At 40.1% G+C, this 17,534-nt stretch overlaps 1 protein-coding gene across 2 annotated transcripts; it reads right to left on the reverse strand.

The window, feature by feature from the left end:
- Positions 1-526: 526 nt before the first annotated feature.
- LOC148390022 (leukemia inhibitory factor receptor-like) lies at positions 527-17,377 on the reverse strand. 2 transcript variants are annotated; one of them, XM_088391617.1, is made up of 18 exons: positions 17,193-17,377; positions 16,946-17,114; positions 11,172-11,323; positions 10,929-11,082; positions 10,581-10,853; positions 10,369-10,495; positions 9,168-9,304; positions 8,942-9,087; positions 8,710-8,866; positions 8,543-8,604; positions 8,126-8,345; positions 3,657-3,836; positions 3,451-3,552; positions 3,180-3,344; positions 2,103-2,231; positions 1,901-1,994; positions 1,740-1,806; positions 527-1,188 (listed from the first exon to the last, which is right to left on the reverse strand). In XM_088391617.1, the coding sequence occupies exons 2-18, from the start codon at positions 17,013-17,015 to the stop codon at positions 775-777; spliced, it is 2,649 nt and encodes an 882-aa protein (XP_088247743.1). In that variant the 5' UTR covers positions 17,016-17,114; positions 17,193-17,377; the 3' UTR covers positions 527-774. The 2 variants fall into 2 exon arrangements, with proteins under 2 accessions (XP_088247743.1, XP_088247742.1); XM_088391616.1 differs by having other exon boundaries at positions 10,581-10,856.
- Between the last annotated feature and the right edge of the window lie 157 nt (positions 17,378-17,534).

Raw genomic sequence — 17,534 nt, forward strand, 5'->3', positions numbered from 1 at the left:
CTGCAAAGTCCGCATCACTACAGATGCTGAACCAGTTCGCTTGCCAAACACCAGCTCCATTCTTCCCACATTTTGTGAACAAGACCGCAAGATACTTCAACTCCTTCACTTAGAACAGGATCTCATCCCTGACCTGTAGGGGTCACGCCAGCCCTTTTCAACTGAGAAAAATAATCTTGGATTTGTCTAACCATTTTGGCATGTTTTGCTTTAAGGTCAGCACCTACTTCCATGGTTTAATTTGATGTTGAAAGAGGAATTCCTCACATTCTAAATAACATTTGCCATGTCTTTAGTATTAACATTGTGTGATGTTTGAAGATAGAAATACTACCAAGTAATTGTCAAATCTAAATACATATAATGGTGCATATGAAATGGGCAAATGGCCCACACCCACACAGACTATTTTTTTCTGAATTAAGAATATATTTTTGTATTTTGTCATGAGGAAATTAAGAACCGTGTCCATCATTTAAGTTGCCCATCCTGAACTAATTCATAAGGGGGGAAAAAAGAGCTGCACTTTACTGTTTGTGTTCCGTTTTTTAATCTATGCTATCTTAAAAAAAACAAGGCATTCACTTTTAATGTAACAATTGCATGCGAAGTAACATTACATAAAATTTCAGGTGAACATTGATGCTGTAAAGTGCTTTATGTTATCTGTAAACGACAAAAGTGCTATGCAGTGTCTTTACTGTTTCTCTATACTTCTCTATATTTCTCTTACTATATACTAAAATGAGTGTGCATCAACTACTCTGAAGGTATTTACGGCAATGAAACGTAAGTTAAGACACAAGGCAAAGGATTATGTGGAGCTTCTTCTTGGTGTTCCCTTTGCTTCTGTGGCTGATATCCATTGGAACCTGTCGCTAAAGAGTTTGATGAGTTCAGGTTTAATGAAGGGTTGAGATGTTCATCCTTGGCAAGAGATAATGATTGTGGTGGTGGTGGTGACAGTGGTAGTAATGGTAGTTGACATGGAACAGTGGTGCTATGTGTGGCGAGTTTTTCAACTGGCTCGTTACAGCATCCGTTTGTCGTTTCTGAAGAAACATTTTCCTGGTCAGCACAACCCATCATTGGTGCTTCTGATTTGCAGTGCAGCTCAGGGATAGCCAATAATTCTGCTTCAGCTTGGTGATTCATTTCCATAAATACTGGACGCCAACTTTGTTTCGTCTGGAAATAGGACAAAAATTACTAACATCAAATTCATTATAGGACAATATGAAACACTTTTCTGAGACATCTTTCAATTTCCACTATTGCACTGCTCTCTGCATTAATAAAGTACACACCACAGTTTTGTCACATTTTAACTCAGTATGAAGACATAAAAAGACCCACCCCTCTCAGACACTTCCCTAAAGATTGTGGCTCTTTAATAAGCATTTTAGGCAAACATCTCTTAAGATGTTTCAATAACCATGTTGGGTCATTTCTCCTTAAACAGGCGGTTTCTCGCAATGTTGTTTAAGTAGTAGTAGTCTTGTAATATCCATCCATCCATCCATCCATCCATCCATCCATCCATCCATCCATCCATCCATCCATCCATCCATCCATCCATCCATCCATCCATCCATCCATCCATCCATCCATCCATCCATCCATCCATCCATCCATCCATCCATCCATCCATCCATCCATCCATCCATCCATCCATCCATCCATCCTACACCAATGTTAACTTATCTTCATGTACAAATAACTTGTAAAACAAATCTTACCAGTGATGTCATCCATTTATCCTTCAGTACTGGCATTGGAATTGGAGGATAGACCTTCATTTTGATGCTACAGAAGGTGACATTGCACAAACAATATTTTAAGGAGCAAAATATGGCAAAAATGTAACACGCCATGTGGAAGAGTGTGTCGTGTCGCTCACCATTTCCAGTTTCTGTAGCAAAGGGTGACAATTAAGCAGAGGAGAACAAAAATAGTTGCAATTGTGATGCCAACAGCCTTGATCAAGTTATCAGCTGATGGAAGACAAACAAACCAGATGAGGAATAAGTAGTGGTCTATGCATTGTTTTCATGAATGTATTTTTTAAACCAGCCTCTAGCTCGTAAGATGGTGCAACATACTCAGTGAATTCAAGGTGACAGTGATGGATGTAGCACCACATTGTCCGACAGTTGTATTTGCCTTTACTGTGAATGTGTAAGAGCTGATTTGAAGGTTTCTTGCTGTTAAGCTGGTGTCCTGGGGATTGTCTGAAATAAGAAAATGTGACATTGTACAAAAATACTATAAGCAAGTCTTGACATTAACACCCACCAAATTTGGTTGACCCTCACGACTCCTTTGCCTGACCACTTTTGATTTTTACGTGTATTCCTCATAGTGTTAAAAACATTATAGTTATGTTATTGTATATGGAAATATTTAGTAAGTATGGCAGTGTTGTAAAGCACTGGAGGGAAATGAACTGGGGTCAAACAAATCTCTGACAGGGCTAATGGCCCCCCATAGCACCATCCCTGTTTACCTCCAAATATATGTTGGCAAATTAAAACTTAAAAAGTAGCTCTCAGTTTCAAAATGGTTGGTGACCCCTGTGTTAGTGTTTGGTATGACTTTTATTAAGTTAGTGTCAGTCCACAAAGTCGTGCACCAAAGGTAGCATGAATCTGTTTCAAAATAAGTGTGTGGGAAGTGATGGGTTGGCTGCTGAAATGTTGCTGGCTTAATGTCGTTTTGATAATCAATCTATATTTTTATCCTATTCAACCTAGTTTGCATTTGCCACTTGGTTTCGTCCTTTACTTTTAAAAACACTCAAAAACAACTACACAAAAATGCATGTAGCGAATCGATCTAAAGAGGGGAAAAATGGGAAAAAAAGCCACATACGTATATGTTCATCTGTCTTACCAAATGTAGAAGTTGGTTGTTATCTAACAACAAAATTGTTGCTAGTGAAAAGACTAGGTTGCTAGTAACTCTGGGAAATGGCTCGCCATAGTGGCTGGTGGGTAAATAAGTCACGCCCTGACTATTTTCCCAATATTACTATAAAAAATAAAATGATTAAAAACAGAACACATCTTAAAGTAGAATAAATCTTTGACCTGTACAGAGAAATGCACAAAGCCAACTACTTTATCATTTTGTGTGTTAACTGTGTCCATCTGTTAAAAAACAATTGAGTTCAATATTACCTGTACTGACACTCATGATACTGCTGCTGTTGTGGTCCCAATAGTATAAAATGTAGCCTTGGATGAAAGCAGACTGCTCTTGCAGAGCTAAAGGATCCCAGGACACCACAACATCCATATCCCTCTGTTTCCATTTCAGTGTTTTAAAAAGATCGTCTTGTATGACTGGCAAAACAGTGGAGACATGGAAAACAAAGCAACATTTATTTATGACATATTTATTCAGAAACGAGAAGGCCGCAAGCAATTCACTCCAAAAGACATAGCTTACTTTTTTCTTTGACATATCCTTCTAGTCGCTCAAGTAACACTGGAGCTCCTTGAGTGCAGGCATGTATCGATAGCAAGTATCTAACTCCCTCTCTTAAATTTTCTGCGAGAGACATAACACACACCACAAGAAAGGTGCTTACACGTCATTCTGTGAATGCAAATATATAGATATCATACCCACATAGAAGAAATAACTTAACTTACTTGAAAATATACTGACATTAGTTTCAGTGGGAGGGACTCTCAACCAGTCTACTATGCACGGGCCTTTCATGGGGCACCAGTCCACGATGTAGCCACAGCTAGCGATTGGACTGGGGGACCAAGACAGGTTGAAACCACCGTTAATGCCTTGTGCCCTTGATGACTTAACTCTACTAATTCCTGTAAGAAAAGATGCATTCAAAGTTAGTGATGAAATAGCTGTTTATACACACAATAATACATAATAATACAAAAAAAAAGATAACGACCACTAGAAAATTCGAAAGAATTTACCAGATTTTCCGGACTATAAGTCGCTCCGGAGTAAAGGTCGCATCAGCCATAAAATGCATAGTAAAGAAGAAAAAAACAAATACTAAGTCGCACCAGAGCATAAGCCGTATTTTCGGGGGAAATTTATTTGACAAAATTCAACACCAAAAACAGACATAAATAGGCAACAACAGGCTGAACAGTACAGTATGGTTACATTACATAAACACATAAACGAGGAACTGAGAACGGGCCTGAGATAATAAATCATTCAAATCGCTACAACATAAATAACAAGTTTATTAGGGAGCTGACTCGCAATAGGCCTAGTCAACAGCGTAGTTCCAACAACACTAGCTACTCGGACATAGTGATACATGCCGGCTCCAATGATGTTAGGATGAGACAATCAGAGATCACAAAGAAAAACATAGCGAGGACTTGTGATCTTGCCAGAAAGATGAGTCGGCATCGAGTATTTGTCTCTGGCCCCCTGCCTGGGAGAGGCACTGATGAGAGGTTTAGTAGATTAGTCTCCCTTAATCGATGGATGGCTGGGTTCTGTAAAAAGCAGGGACTGTATTTTATAGATAACTGGTCATCCTTCTGGGGCCGCCCCGACCTGCTGAGGAAGGACGGCCTTCACCCTAACCGTGAAGGCGCCTTCACTCTTTCTAGGAATATAGATTACTGTTTGAGCCTCTCATGACAGGTCACTCTAGAGCAGGCCAGGGCACAGGTGATTAGACCACCTGTGAGGATGGGTTTGGAGTCTGTTAAGTTAAAGTTAACTAGCGCTAGGCTAGACTTTCAGCATACACATAGCTCCTCGTGTAGACTAGAGCGCGACAGTTTAAATAGTGCTGCAATACACATAAACACACTTTCTACTGGGGTAGTAGACAAATCCAATCACTCCGTCCCGACCGGTCTTGCTGATGAAACGGTGCCTGTTTTAGATAACTTCACATGTGTAACAAGTATTCATCATCAAATTCCCACGGTCGTTTCATCCCACCGCCCTAATAAACTTTTGAGAGGTGATATTAGGCCTAGAGAACACAATTTTACTCGCATCCCGTTTAAAAATCTTTCGATAGATACCCACCCTGATCAACCGATTACACTTAAATTCGGTTTTATGAATATTAGATCACTTCATACGAAAGCAGTTCTCGTTAATGACCTTATCACAGAACATAATCTAAACGTTTTTGGTCTTTGCGAGACCTGGTTAAAACCTAATGAATTGCTGCCACTTAACGAGGCCTCGCCTCCAAATTTTGTGAGCTCGCATGTGGCACGTCCTCGAAAAAAGGGTGGGGGTGTCGCCCTCATCTCAAATTCTGAACTTAGATTTAGGCCTCGCTCAATTCATATATTTAAAACATTTGAAGTTCTCATTGTGCGATCCACTGCGTTACCGTCATTCTATCTTGTTATTTACCGCCCACCCGGGGCTTACTCTGGCTTCCTGGATGAATTTTCAGAATTTGTGGCTGATCTAGTGACAAATGCAGATAATATAGTTATCATGGGTGATTTCAACATCCACATGAATTCACCGTCAGAACCACTGACTTCGGCATTTCAAACTTTAATCGATACGTGTGGTTTTACGCAAGCTGTACAAGCAGCAACGCATAAGAATGGAAATACCTTAGATCTGGTATTATCCCGGGGACTAGCAACCTCAAATATAGCAGTACTGCCATACACTACTGTTCTGTCTGATCATTTCTTAATAAAATTTGAAATTTTAGTTCCTTGTCAAAGACAAGAGAGCAATCGGAATTATAGCAGCCGTAATCTTAACTCCATGACTGCAACTGCGCTGTCTGAGTTACTGTCGCCGGCAACCGCCATGTTTCCCGCATACAGCGGCTCTATCGATAATCTTACAAATGAATTCAATGCGACATTATTAAAAGCCATCGACTCTGTGGCACCGCTACGTCTGAAAACTCGCCGTAGATGGTGGTTCACAGATGAAACACGTACGTTTAAACAATTATGTAGAAAGCATGAGCGCAGATGGCGTTTAACCAAACTTGAGGTTTTCCATCAGGCATGGAAGGACAGCCTCCTGAAATATAAAGATGCGCTAATTTTAGCAAAAACTCGTTATTTTTCGCAAGTCATTAATCTTAATAAAAACAATCCTAAATACCTATTTGATACAGTGGCAAAGCTAACTCTGCGCCAGCCGACCCCCGATAGCTCCTTCCACTCAGCTGACGAGTTTATGAAATTTTTTGCTCAAAAGATTGAGTCCATTAGGGACGAGATCAAGAATACCATGCCAATCGCTCCGCTGGTTACTAGCACTGGGGATCATGCAATAACCCTCTCAAATTTTGAAAGCGTGTCCCTTGAAATGCTTACAAAATTGGTTAGTACGGCTAAACAAACATGTTTACTCGACCCGCTTCCAGCCAAACTACTTAAAGAATTATTTCCAATTTTAGGACCGTCCGTCTTAAATATAATCAATCTGTCTGTTTCCTCTGGGATAGTGCCAATAGCCTTTAAAACCGCTATTATTAAACCACTACTTAAGCGAGCAAATCTTGACCCGGACTGTCTCAGTAATTATAGGCCAGTTTCAAACCTCCCATTCATAGCAAAACTTCTCGAAAAAGTAGTAGCGCAGCAGCTTATTGATTACATGGTCGCTAATAATCGATATGACTCCTTTCAGTCTGGTTTTAGAGCTAATCATTCTACAGAGACAGCACTTGCTAAAGTGACTAATGATCTCCTCATAGCTGTGGATTCAAATACGTCGTCTGTATTGTTACTACTCTATCTTAGTGCTGCCTTTGACACTGTAGACTTTGATATTTTATTAGGGCGTCTTGTGATCACATTACCCCAATATTAGCCAAATTACATTGGCTCCCGGTCCATTTAAGATGTGACTTCAAGGTTCTTCTACTAACCTATAAATCACTGCATGGCTTAGCGCCTTCATATCTCGTCGACCTAGTCGTTCCTTATGTTCCGTCTCGTAACCTTCGTTCGCAAAACGCTAGTCTTTTAGTTATACCGAGGGCCAAGAAAATGTCTGCAGGGTCTAGAGCATTCTCTATTCGGGCTCCAGAGCTTTGGAATGCCCTACCAATGGATATTAGAACTACTACCTCAGTAGAAACATTTAAGACACGTTTAAAGACACATTTCTATGAGATGGCCTTTAACTAACTTGTGATGGCCGATTTGGCCGGAGTTTGTTTTGTTCTCTCTGCCCACCCCCTCCCCGGCTGGGGAGGGGGTTAGGTGGCTCAAAAGCTGATCGCGGCTAGCTGGATTCTCGGGGACCAATTCAAGATGAAGGAACTGCAGCTCAACCCCCTTGAAGACACGGCCAGGACAACCGAGGGCACCTCTGACATCCATTTTTTCATTGATTTTCATATTATGTATTACTTGTGCACTCTCTGCATCCATTATAACCTGGTGATCCTGAAAGGGGGATCCTTCCATCTGTGGTCCCTTCTCAAGGTTTCTCATTTTCCCCTGGCAGGGGTTTTTTGAGTTTTTCCTTGCCCTTTTGGGAGCTTATGATCAGGGGATGCTTTGAGAATAATTGTCAATTTTTGGCTATGTGAAGCCCTTTGAGACTGTTTGTGATTTAGGGCTATACAAATAAACTTGACTTGACTTGACTTGACTTGACTTTATCGAACCATTTGTGTCACTCCAAATCATTAAATCCATCAAAATCTTTGTCCCGTGTCTCTTATAAACAACTTCGCTGACTCCGGAAGTAGATGCAGCGCTGACTCATTGTCAATTGCAGTTCCAATTATTCCACGGGCCTAGAGCGCCCTCATACGGTTTAGTGTGAAAATAAGTGATATACTAGTCAGTGTTAATAATTTCACATATAAGTCGCTCCTGAGTATAAGTCGCACCTCCGGCCAAACTATGAAAAAAAACTGAGATTTATAGTCCGGAAAATACGGTAAATAATTTGAGTCAAAGTAATTAACTGGATTAAATGAAAAAGTGCAAAATTGCAGGTTAGTCGATAACAGGAATTAATCTTAAATGTGTTTCTTAAGGGAAAACAACGCATTGTGAAGAAAAACTACACCATAAAAAGATAGATACATATTAACAGAAAAAAACATTTATGTCCTATTCATATCCTACTTAATAGTCATATCTTCTGTTGTTCATTTTCATTATACCTGCATTGAGGATCGGGATGGTGATAGTTGAAGGAGAAGAGTTTCCATATTTATTCCTGGCTATAACACTGACTGCATGCTCTTTCATGGCGTCCAGACGAAGAGCAAAACTGTACTTTGGGTGCATGATCACTCTGGATTGATTTTGTCTTTCAGAGGTTGGTGCCCAATTAATTTCATAATCTATGATGTCGCCGTGGCTTTGGTTGGCCAGTGGTACCTACAAAAAGTAAAAATTAGGTATTGTGTGGAGCAGAGTAGAAAGTGAGAAAATGACAATGTGCAAACATTTATTCTAAAGTGATTAAAATAGCTTTATTGTTATATTATAATTGGAAATTGTTTTTAATTTTCAGGATCTAGGTTTAAAGTTGTCATGAAAAAATTCAAGGTAAATATAATAAAGTACAGACTTACTTTCCAAGTGATTATAGTTTGGCTGTCTTTTATCTGCATCCATATATCAAGAGCAGCTGGAACTGTAGAACAGTGTAACAAGTCAACTTGAGTGCAATTACCAAGTAACATCTGTATTTATAAATTGTGTTTGTTTAGCCTATTACACAATATTATTAAATACGAACCATTGCCCATCGTGTAGAACTCGACACTTGAGCTCCACTCGCTCCACTTCCAGAAATGTTCAGTTGTTCCACATCGCATCATCACCTTGTATGTCCAGTTGGGAATCAAGTCATATATGACTGCAAAATTATGACCAACTCCAACATAGTGTTCTCTCTAGGATGTCAGTATGGGGGAACAATGTTTTATTTTATTATTTTGATAAATTATATATTTATTTTGTTAACTCACTACTGCATGTGTTTCTCCATCACTGATGTTTAGTTGGCATGTTGTATTGAAATCGTTGTACATTTGTATTGCCCAATCCCACTCTAGTCTGACATTACTGGCATTCACTGATGAGACTTTAACTTGTTGTGGGGCAAACATGTGCACTGAAATGACAGAAACAAGAACTTTGATTTCACAATAGTTGTGTTTTCTTTGGCTCTGGAAAGGGTTTAAACGGATGTACCTCTTTTAGTTAGATCTGCCCTATCAGTGAGTTTGACTGTACCAAGTTTGTTTTGTGCTGTTAAAGTCCAATTCCTCTCTCCAAAATCCACTCGCACTTTGTGAGAGCATCTCCCATTGGACCCCTCCACACAATTACTGGAACACAAAGGCCAAGAGAATATACATTTTAATCTGACATGAATCTATTATTTAACATTTCATCCTACCGCCCAAAGACTGCTCCACCATGCCATTGAAAATGGCTTGCTCTTTTTCACAATGCGATGGCTGAACAAACCTGACATTATTAGGGTTTCCTGAAAAGTGATGATTTTGAAGAGAGGATGACTCCGCCCAACGCCAGCGATATATGTATGCTACGAAGAAGATGGCAGTGGATGAAATGTGCCTTTTGAAATGTGCCTTACTCGCTCATAAACTGAAATGTATATGTGATCGGCACATCATTTGTCTCTCTATTACATTAGTGTATATTGACCTGTTTATGCGCAATTGTTATTATTTTTTTCATCACTCCTTATACGTTTCAGCATAAATAAACTAAACTAAGACAAACAAACGTACTCATTTCCTGTGGCTGTGAGTCTACAAATAGAGTGCTTTACTGTCCAGGCAAGAAATAATTGTAGCATAAAAAAGCCAAAACAAATAAGTTTTTAATTTTTTGTGACTTTTACTAATTCACTAATTTTCACATTTACTTTTATTCAAATGTTGAATGGGGGGGAAAAAAATCTGAAACATTGAAACCACAAAAGTGTCTTGTAGAAACATAATAATGAGGAAGTACAAAAGGGCAATTGAACCGTTAACGATGACACATGCTTGTCAGCACCATTTAACACTTCTGTGGAATCAAGATGTCAGACATCCACGCACCAGCAACAGTGGTGGGAAGTAATGAAGTATGAATACTTGGCTACTACACTTGAGTTTTCAGGTACTTGAGTATTTATTTTACAATGACTAGTTGTGTACTTGAGAAGGCTCAGGACAGTCACTGACTTAGGCAATTACCAACGTGGGGGAGAACCAGGGTGTTTACAAAAACAATTGCACAGTAATTTTGAGTTTAGACCGATCCCTTGTAATTAATTATAATAATCAGTATCATAATAAGAAAATCCTACAGCCCCTCTTCATAGCAACTTGTTCAGATGAAACCTGTCACTGGGAAAAAACAAAAACGTATTAAATACCTTTCAAGTAGTTGATAGTTTGTTGGACTCCCGATAGCCAAATGTGTGTTTCGTCCCACTGTCCACAGACACTCAACTGATTGGAAATCCTGAGTTTCACAGGTGAGATCTTGATCAGCAGGTGGATCTGGTCATTCATTCATTAAAACATAGAATTATTCATGAATGTGATAACAGCTAATTAATACATCTATATCTCAATTGGAACTTACATCCAACGTAAGCACAAGCCCCATTGTCAGATGTCGTTGTTTCACAAATTATATCGGTGCAACTGGTCATTGATGGTTTGTTCAAGTCGACAGTCAGGGTATATGTATGATTGTTGATCTTGCTAATCTCCCGGTTAGTGCTGCTTTGTCCAGTTAGATACAGTTCCTTCAAAACTTCTCCCATTGGTAGAACACAGCAGAAGGTAGCTTTACTGCCAACTTGAAAGATCTCGTCTCGTGGATAAACCTCTGGCATAACGGAGTGAATGTGGCCTGCTGATGACAGCAACTGTGTGACAACAACATACTAAGAATGTCATAAAAATGAGAAGTAGAAGTCTTATGAACCAGGAATTAGCTGCTCCCGTTCCCACTGGCTTGTCCAGTTTTCGGACCGAGACCTGAGCTGTATTGTGAGAGAAGCACACTCCAATGGTAAATGGGGTGACCAGCTCCAGGAATGAGTAGATCCTATCTGATCTGGAGTAACAGCGACTTCCTTCTAAGCATTGAGAAAAACAAAACACGTTCAAGAGTTTTACTTAGAATTTCACAAATCAATATGGCAAACATTAGCCAGTCAAAACTTACATAATGTACTGGCTTGTCAGCTATGAGCACCTCCAGTTCATACATCAGCAAGTCATGTACTGACATGCACATTTGGTCATCCTCCCATGTTACCAGGATTCTGTGGTCTGAAGTGGTAACCTTTATATTCTTTGGTCCACAGTGAAAAACAGCTGATGGAAAATAAAGATGTCAAGATTAAAGAGAGTCCCCTGATCCTGTGATCCTCAAATGAAAGTCCAATATTCTGTAAATAAGGGTGACCAGATGTCTGTGTGCATTAAAATATGGCATGTTTAGCTACCTTCTCCCTTATTTTGTGCAACCAATTGTCAACATGAAATTGAGTAAATTCAACAAGTGTAAGAGTGAAAGTATTTGTTTTTTTTTAAAGCTGATATTTCAACAAGTGTAGGAGTGAAAGTGGTTTTTTTTTGTTGTTGTTTTTTTTTATAAAGCTGACATTTCAATGTTTTTTGGCGCCTCGGTGGAGCACTGGTTCGCGCATCCGCCTCATAGTTCGGAAGGTGCGAGTTTAATTCCACCTCCGGCTCTCCCAGTGTGGAGTTTGCATGTTCTCCATGTGCCTGCATGGATTTTCTCCAGGCACTCCAGTTTCCTCCCACATCCCAAAAAGATGCTTGGTAGGCCGATTGAGCACTCCAAATTGCTCATAGGTGAGAGTGTGAGAGCGGATGATTGTTCATCTGAGTGCCCTATGATTGGCTGGCAACCAGTTCAGATTTCAGCTTCTAAGTGTTGTTATATCGGATTAATCTTCTCAAAGCCTGCAGATGCAGGATTGTAGGCCCTGAACAATGATTCTTTTTTCGTTTTTTTAGAAACTGAACCTATCAGATTTCAAATTCAGCATAGGACCACTCTGAATCCTTCATACATACACATACACATACACATACACATGTACACGCATGCTCACACTTAGTTGTTCCAGACATTTTGGATTTCACTAAACAATTAAAAATTACTTAACTTAATTTCTCACTTTTTAACATAAGTTAATTAAATAAGCAAAAAGTCAGTATTTATATCAACCTTTTTTTTTTTTTTTTTAAATAATTGTAACATTTCATTACGTCAAAATAATACACCAGCTGCAAGACCACAGTCTTAACATTTGTGACAAAATTGGTCAGTCCTCAATTGGGGAGCTCACCAATGCCTCATCTCCCAATGTTTAACTGCGCGCGATAGAAGCATTTAGAATTACTCAGCACCGTAGGGGCAAACCACTTTAAGTCGCAGCGTGTGGTTACAAAGTGCTGAGGCACACACTATATAAAAGTTGCAATACTGTGCTGACTCAGGAAATAGAAGAGTTTGCAATGTCCTCTTGCCTTGTGTGCGGGGAGCTTAATGACATGGGTGTACATGGTCTAGCAGTTGAAGGCAATTAAGCTTTAAATCACAGCACCAGAGTGATATAAAGTGTGTGATGGACTCTGCAAAATGGAAATGTGTTATGTGGAGGGACAAATCATGTCTATTAAGACTGCGGAAGGCCTTTTTCCCCATTCCAGCATGACTACGCCCATATGCAAAGTATGGCTGTCTGCATGAGTTCAATGTAAAATAACTTGACTGGGATATTTTGAATCTTAAAGTAGATAATGTAATCAATACTTGATGTTTTAAATATTTTGATATTTTTGTTTCTGCCCACTGGAGGTTACTACCCATGTCACTAACAGTGCTTCTTTCTTTTTACAGTGCCCACACTGTTTCCTGGTACACCAATGGCTTCAGGACATTTGACATTAGTGTCTTGGTTTGGGACAATGATTATGCATTGACTCTGATTTAATATCCATCTGCTCGCAGATTGATAAATCAACTGATTTCTGCAGAGACACGTCTCTGATTTTTGTGTTGGTCATCGTCATCATCATCATCATCATCATCATCGGTTTAAAGTCCGCTTTCCAGGCGCCGCTGGGTTGGACTGGATTCTCGATATGGCTTTCTTCCACCGGGAACGGTCCATGGCCATCTCGTGGTTGATGCCGAGTGCCTTCATGTCGGCTGCCACGGTCGTCTGCCAGGTCTTTTTAGGCCGGCCACTGGGTCTTGTTCCCTCTACGTTATACCACATAACTTTCTTCACCCAGTCGTTCTCGTCCTTCCTCATTACATGTCCGTACCATCGCAGTCTGCCTCTCCTCACCACATCCACTATGGCCTCCACTCCCATCTTCTTTCTCAGCTCTGCACTGGTCTTTTCCTCCCTCATTGACACACCACACATCCATCTGATCATCCTCATTTCTGCTCTGTTTAGTTTGTCTTCATGTTCTGTTTTCAGGGCCCATGAATCGCTTCCCCGATAGCTCCTTCCACTCAGCTGACGAGTTTATGAAATTTTTTGCTCAAAAGATTGAGTCCATTAGGGACGAGATCAAGAATACCATGCCAATCGCTCCGCTGGTTACTAGCGCTGGGGATCATGCAATAACCCTCTCAAATTTTGATAGCGTGTCCCTTGAAATGCTTACAAAATTGGTTATTACGGCTAAACAAACAACATGTTTACTCGACCCGCTTCCAGCCAAACTACTTAAAGAATTATTTCCAATTTTAGGACCGTCCGTCTTAAATATAATCAATCTGTCTGTTTCCTCTGGGATAGTGCCAATAGCCTTTAAAACCGCTATTATTAAACCACTACTTAAGCGAGCAAATCTTGACCCGGACTGTCTCAGTAATTATAGGCCAGTTTCAAACCTCCCATTCATAGCAAAACTTCTCGAAAAAGTAGTAGCGCAGCAGCTTATTGATTACATGGTCGCTAATAATCGATATGACTCCTTTCAGTCTGGTTTTAGAGCTAATCATTCTACAGAGACAGCACTTGCTAAAGTGACTAATGATCTCCTCATAGCTATGGATTCAAATACGTCGTCTGTATTGTTACTACTCGATCTTAGTGCTGCCTTTGACACTGTAGACTTTGATATTTTATTAGGGCGTCTTAAAAGTTGTGTTGGTATCTCAGGGTCAGCACTCAGCTGGTTCAATTCCTATCTATCAGGCAGGACGCACCGAGTGGTCCATGGTAATACGTCCTCTGAGCTTTATAATGTTACGTGTGGTGTTCCACAGGGATCGGTACTCGAACCGATTTTATTTAATATTTATATGATTCCGCTTGGGGACATAATACGTAAATATAATATTAGCTTTCAATGCTACGCGGATGACACCCAATTATATATGCCGTTATCGATGACAGATCCACGGGACTGTTGTAATCTCGAGGCGTGCCTTGCGGAGATCAAGCAATGGATGTCTCTCAACTTCCTTCGTCTTAACCCAGATAAAACTGAGATGTTGATAATTGGTCCTACTCGTTATCAACACTTATTTAAGGAAACCACTATAACTATAGATAACCGGACTATCACTCAGAGTGATACGGTAACTAATCTCGGGGTAATATTTGACCAAACGCTCTCCTTTCAAAAACACATTAAGAATATAACCAGGATTGCGTTTTTTCACCTTCGTAATATTGCTAAGATTCGTCCTATCCTCTCGACCGGGGATGCGGAAACCATTATACATGCGTTCGTTACGTCGCGCCTGGACTACTGTAATGTATTATTCTCTGGTCTTCCTAAGTCCAGTATCAAAAGTCTACAGTTAGTGCAAAATGCCGCTGCGAGGATGCTCTCACGGTCAAGAAAATTTGATCACATTACCCCAATATTAGCCAAATTACATTGGCTCCCGGTCCATTTAAGATGTGACTTCAAGGTTCTTCTACTAACCTATAAATCACTGCATGGCTTAGCGCCTTCATATCTCGTCGACCTAGTCGTTCCTTATGTTCCGTCTCGTAACCTTCGTTCGCAAAACGCTAGTCTTTTAGTTATACCGAGGGCCAAGAAAATGTCTGCAGGGTCTAGAGCATTCTCTATTCGGGCTCCAGAGCTTTGGAATGCCCTACCAATGGATATTAGAACTACTACCTCAGTAGAAACATTTAAGACACGTTTAAAGACACATTTCTATGAGATGGCCTTTAACTAACTTGTGATGGCCGATTTGGCCGGAGTTTGTTTTGTTCTCTCTGCCCACCCCCTCCCCGGCTGGGGAGGGGGTTAGGTGGCTCAAAAGCTGATCGCGGCTAGCTGGATTCTCGGGGACCAATTCAAGATGAAGGAACTGCAGCTCAACCCCCTTGAAGACACGGCCAGGACAACCGAGGGCACCTCCGACATCCATTTTTTCATTGATTTTCATATTATGTATTACTTGTGCACTCTCTGCATCCATTATAACCTGGTGATCCTGAAAGGGGGATCCTTCCATCTGTGGTCCCTTCTCAAGGTTTCTCATTTTCCCCTGGCAGGGGTTTTTTGAGTTTTTCCTTGCCCTTTTGGGAGCTTATGATCAGGGGATGCTTTGAGAATAACTGTCAATTTTTGGCTATGTGAAGCCCTTTGAGACTGTTTGTGATTTAGGGCTATACAAATAAACTTGACTTGACTTGACTTGACTTCCGTACGTCATACCACTGAAGTGAGGCATGGGCCCTGAAAACAGAACATGGTCTCCTATCTATTATAACTGTTCTCTTTCACAACAAAATTAATCTGAAACAAAGCTGAAACTGAGTACAGACGTTTAGCATTATTTTTTTGAGTTATCAATAAGTTGCACGGTCCAACAAAACACCTAGCTGTCATTCACATGAAGCAATAATATAATTTATCAGATGCAGATATACTGTAAGCATCTAAAAGTAAACACCCAAATTTATCGTTCTTTATAATTTTTTATGTAATGTCTAGATGGGTGCATGCCTCCTGGAAATTTCTATAAGTAACTCAGCTCCCATGCAGTGAAGTAACCACACACATAAAAGCCAACTACCGTAATTTCCGGACTATAAGCCGCGACTTTTTTCCAAAATTTTGAACCCTGCGGCTTATAGTCAGGTGCGGCTTATATAAGATTTTTTTCGTGATTTTTGTGATGACTTGATCACTTTTATACACTCGTAAAAAGGCTGTGGACCACTGTTGTGCGGTATCTTGAAGAAAAAAACAACAACAAAAATACTATTTTGAAACACTACTATGGCTGCTGCTTATTCTGCCTGTGTTGCTTGTGACTATTATGAGCTTTAGTAGGAATGCACGCTAGGTGACCTGCGTCAAAGGGCTCTAAACCCTTTCTCTTACTCTGCCATGTGACTCAGAAATTACACAAAGCAGTGGCGCTGTTTGGACCATCTCCATTGTATTAAAACCCAATCAATCAGGATTTAAATTCAATTCTTCTGACATTTTGCTTACCAAAAACAAGTTGTAATTAATGTGAACTTTTAATGCATTTTATTCAGAAGGTTACTTTGAACCCTGAGGCTTAAATGGCGGCGCGGCGTATTTATGGATTTTTACGGCTTTCTGTGTACTGTCTTTCTTTGTAAAAAACTCATGTGCACGTGCGGCTTATAGTCCGGTGCGGCTTATGTAAGAAAAAAACTAAAATATCCCTGAATTTTAGCTGGTGCGGCTTATAGTCCGGTGCGGCTTATAGTCCGGAAATTACGGTAGTCAAAGAAAGTCAAAGAAACATAAGATAGGAGCAACATTAGCTGTGGGAGTTATTTAGGAAAACCGAAATAGGTCTTATTGATATAGTAGATATGAAAATTTGCTTAACTGGAGTAACAGCAACAGAGCATGTTAAAAGCACGTCATCGTTTGTCATCAAATACTTGAGTGCCACACAGCCTATGCTAACAATTTTAGGCTTAAGTTACTCACCATTGTCCTTTAAATTTCCATCTTGTGCACTGTTGCAGAACAGTGAGACAAATAACAGCCATGTGATCATGATGGTAAGACTGTGTTGCCAGATTCTTTAAAGCAGAACTTTTTAGTTCATCTCCATGGAATCAGTGAACTGGTTTATCTTTAACTGAAGCTGCCAGCTCTAGAAGAAAATTTGAATTTTTTTTTAGTGTCAGTCAGAAAGGATTTCATAGAACTGAGGTAAATCGAATGGTCTCACCTGAGAAAATAATTCCAGAAGTGTGTGAAAAGATTCATAAAGGCATCAAAATCCAGTTTGTCCCTGCAGCAACAGTAGTGTCAAGCACAGCCTGTGGTACACACACTGGAGTCTATTTGCTTGCTGACCTTCTAATGATTGTGAAATCCACAGGGATAGGAATGCAGGAAATGTAGAGGCTACTTTCTGGTAACCATTAGTCATACTGGTCGGATAACGACATGAACTCTCTGTGCTTGGAAATGACGTGCTGTTTCCGGTGAAGTGGGGCCCAGTAGGGAAGAAAAAAAAAAAAATGTAAATAAGGGGAATTTTGGGTAATGGTAGGAACGAAATAAAGAA

The sequence above is a fragment of the Syngnathus floridae genome, chromosome 12, assembly GCF_059516105.1.
Source record: "Syngnathus floridae isolate MCC-2025c chromosome 12, RoL_Sflo_1.0, whole genome shotgun sequence".
NCBI lineage: Eukaryota > Metazoa > Chordata > Actinopteri > Syngnathiformes > Syngnathidae > Syngnathus > Syngnathus floridae.

What these genes read in the sequence shown, in the direction of transcription:
- LOC148390022 (XM_088391616.1), bottom strand. Translation starts at nt 17,015, where the DNA reads ATGATCACATGGCTGTTATTTGTCTCACTGTTCTGCAACAGTGCACAA. An exon ending in TGGAAATTTAAAGGACAATG is followed by an intron (nt 11,324 to 16,945) that starts GTGAGTAACTTA and finishes ATTTTCCATCAG; the next exon opens with CTGTTTTTCACTGTGGACCA. An exon ending in TGTCACCTTGAATTCACTGA is followed by an intron (nt 1,995 to 2,102) that starts GTATGTTGCACC and finishes GTCTTCCATCAG; the next exon opens with CTGATAACTTGATCAAGGCT.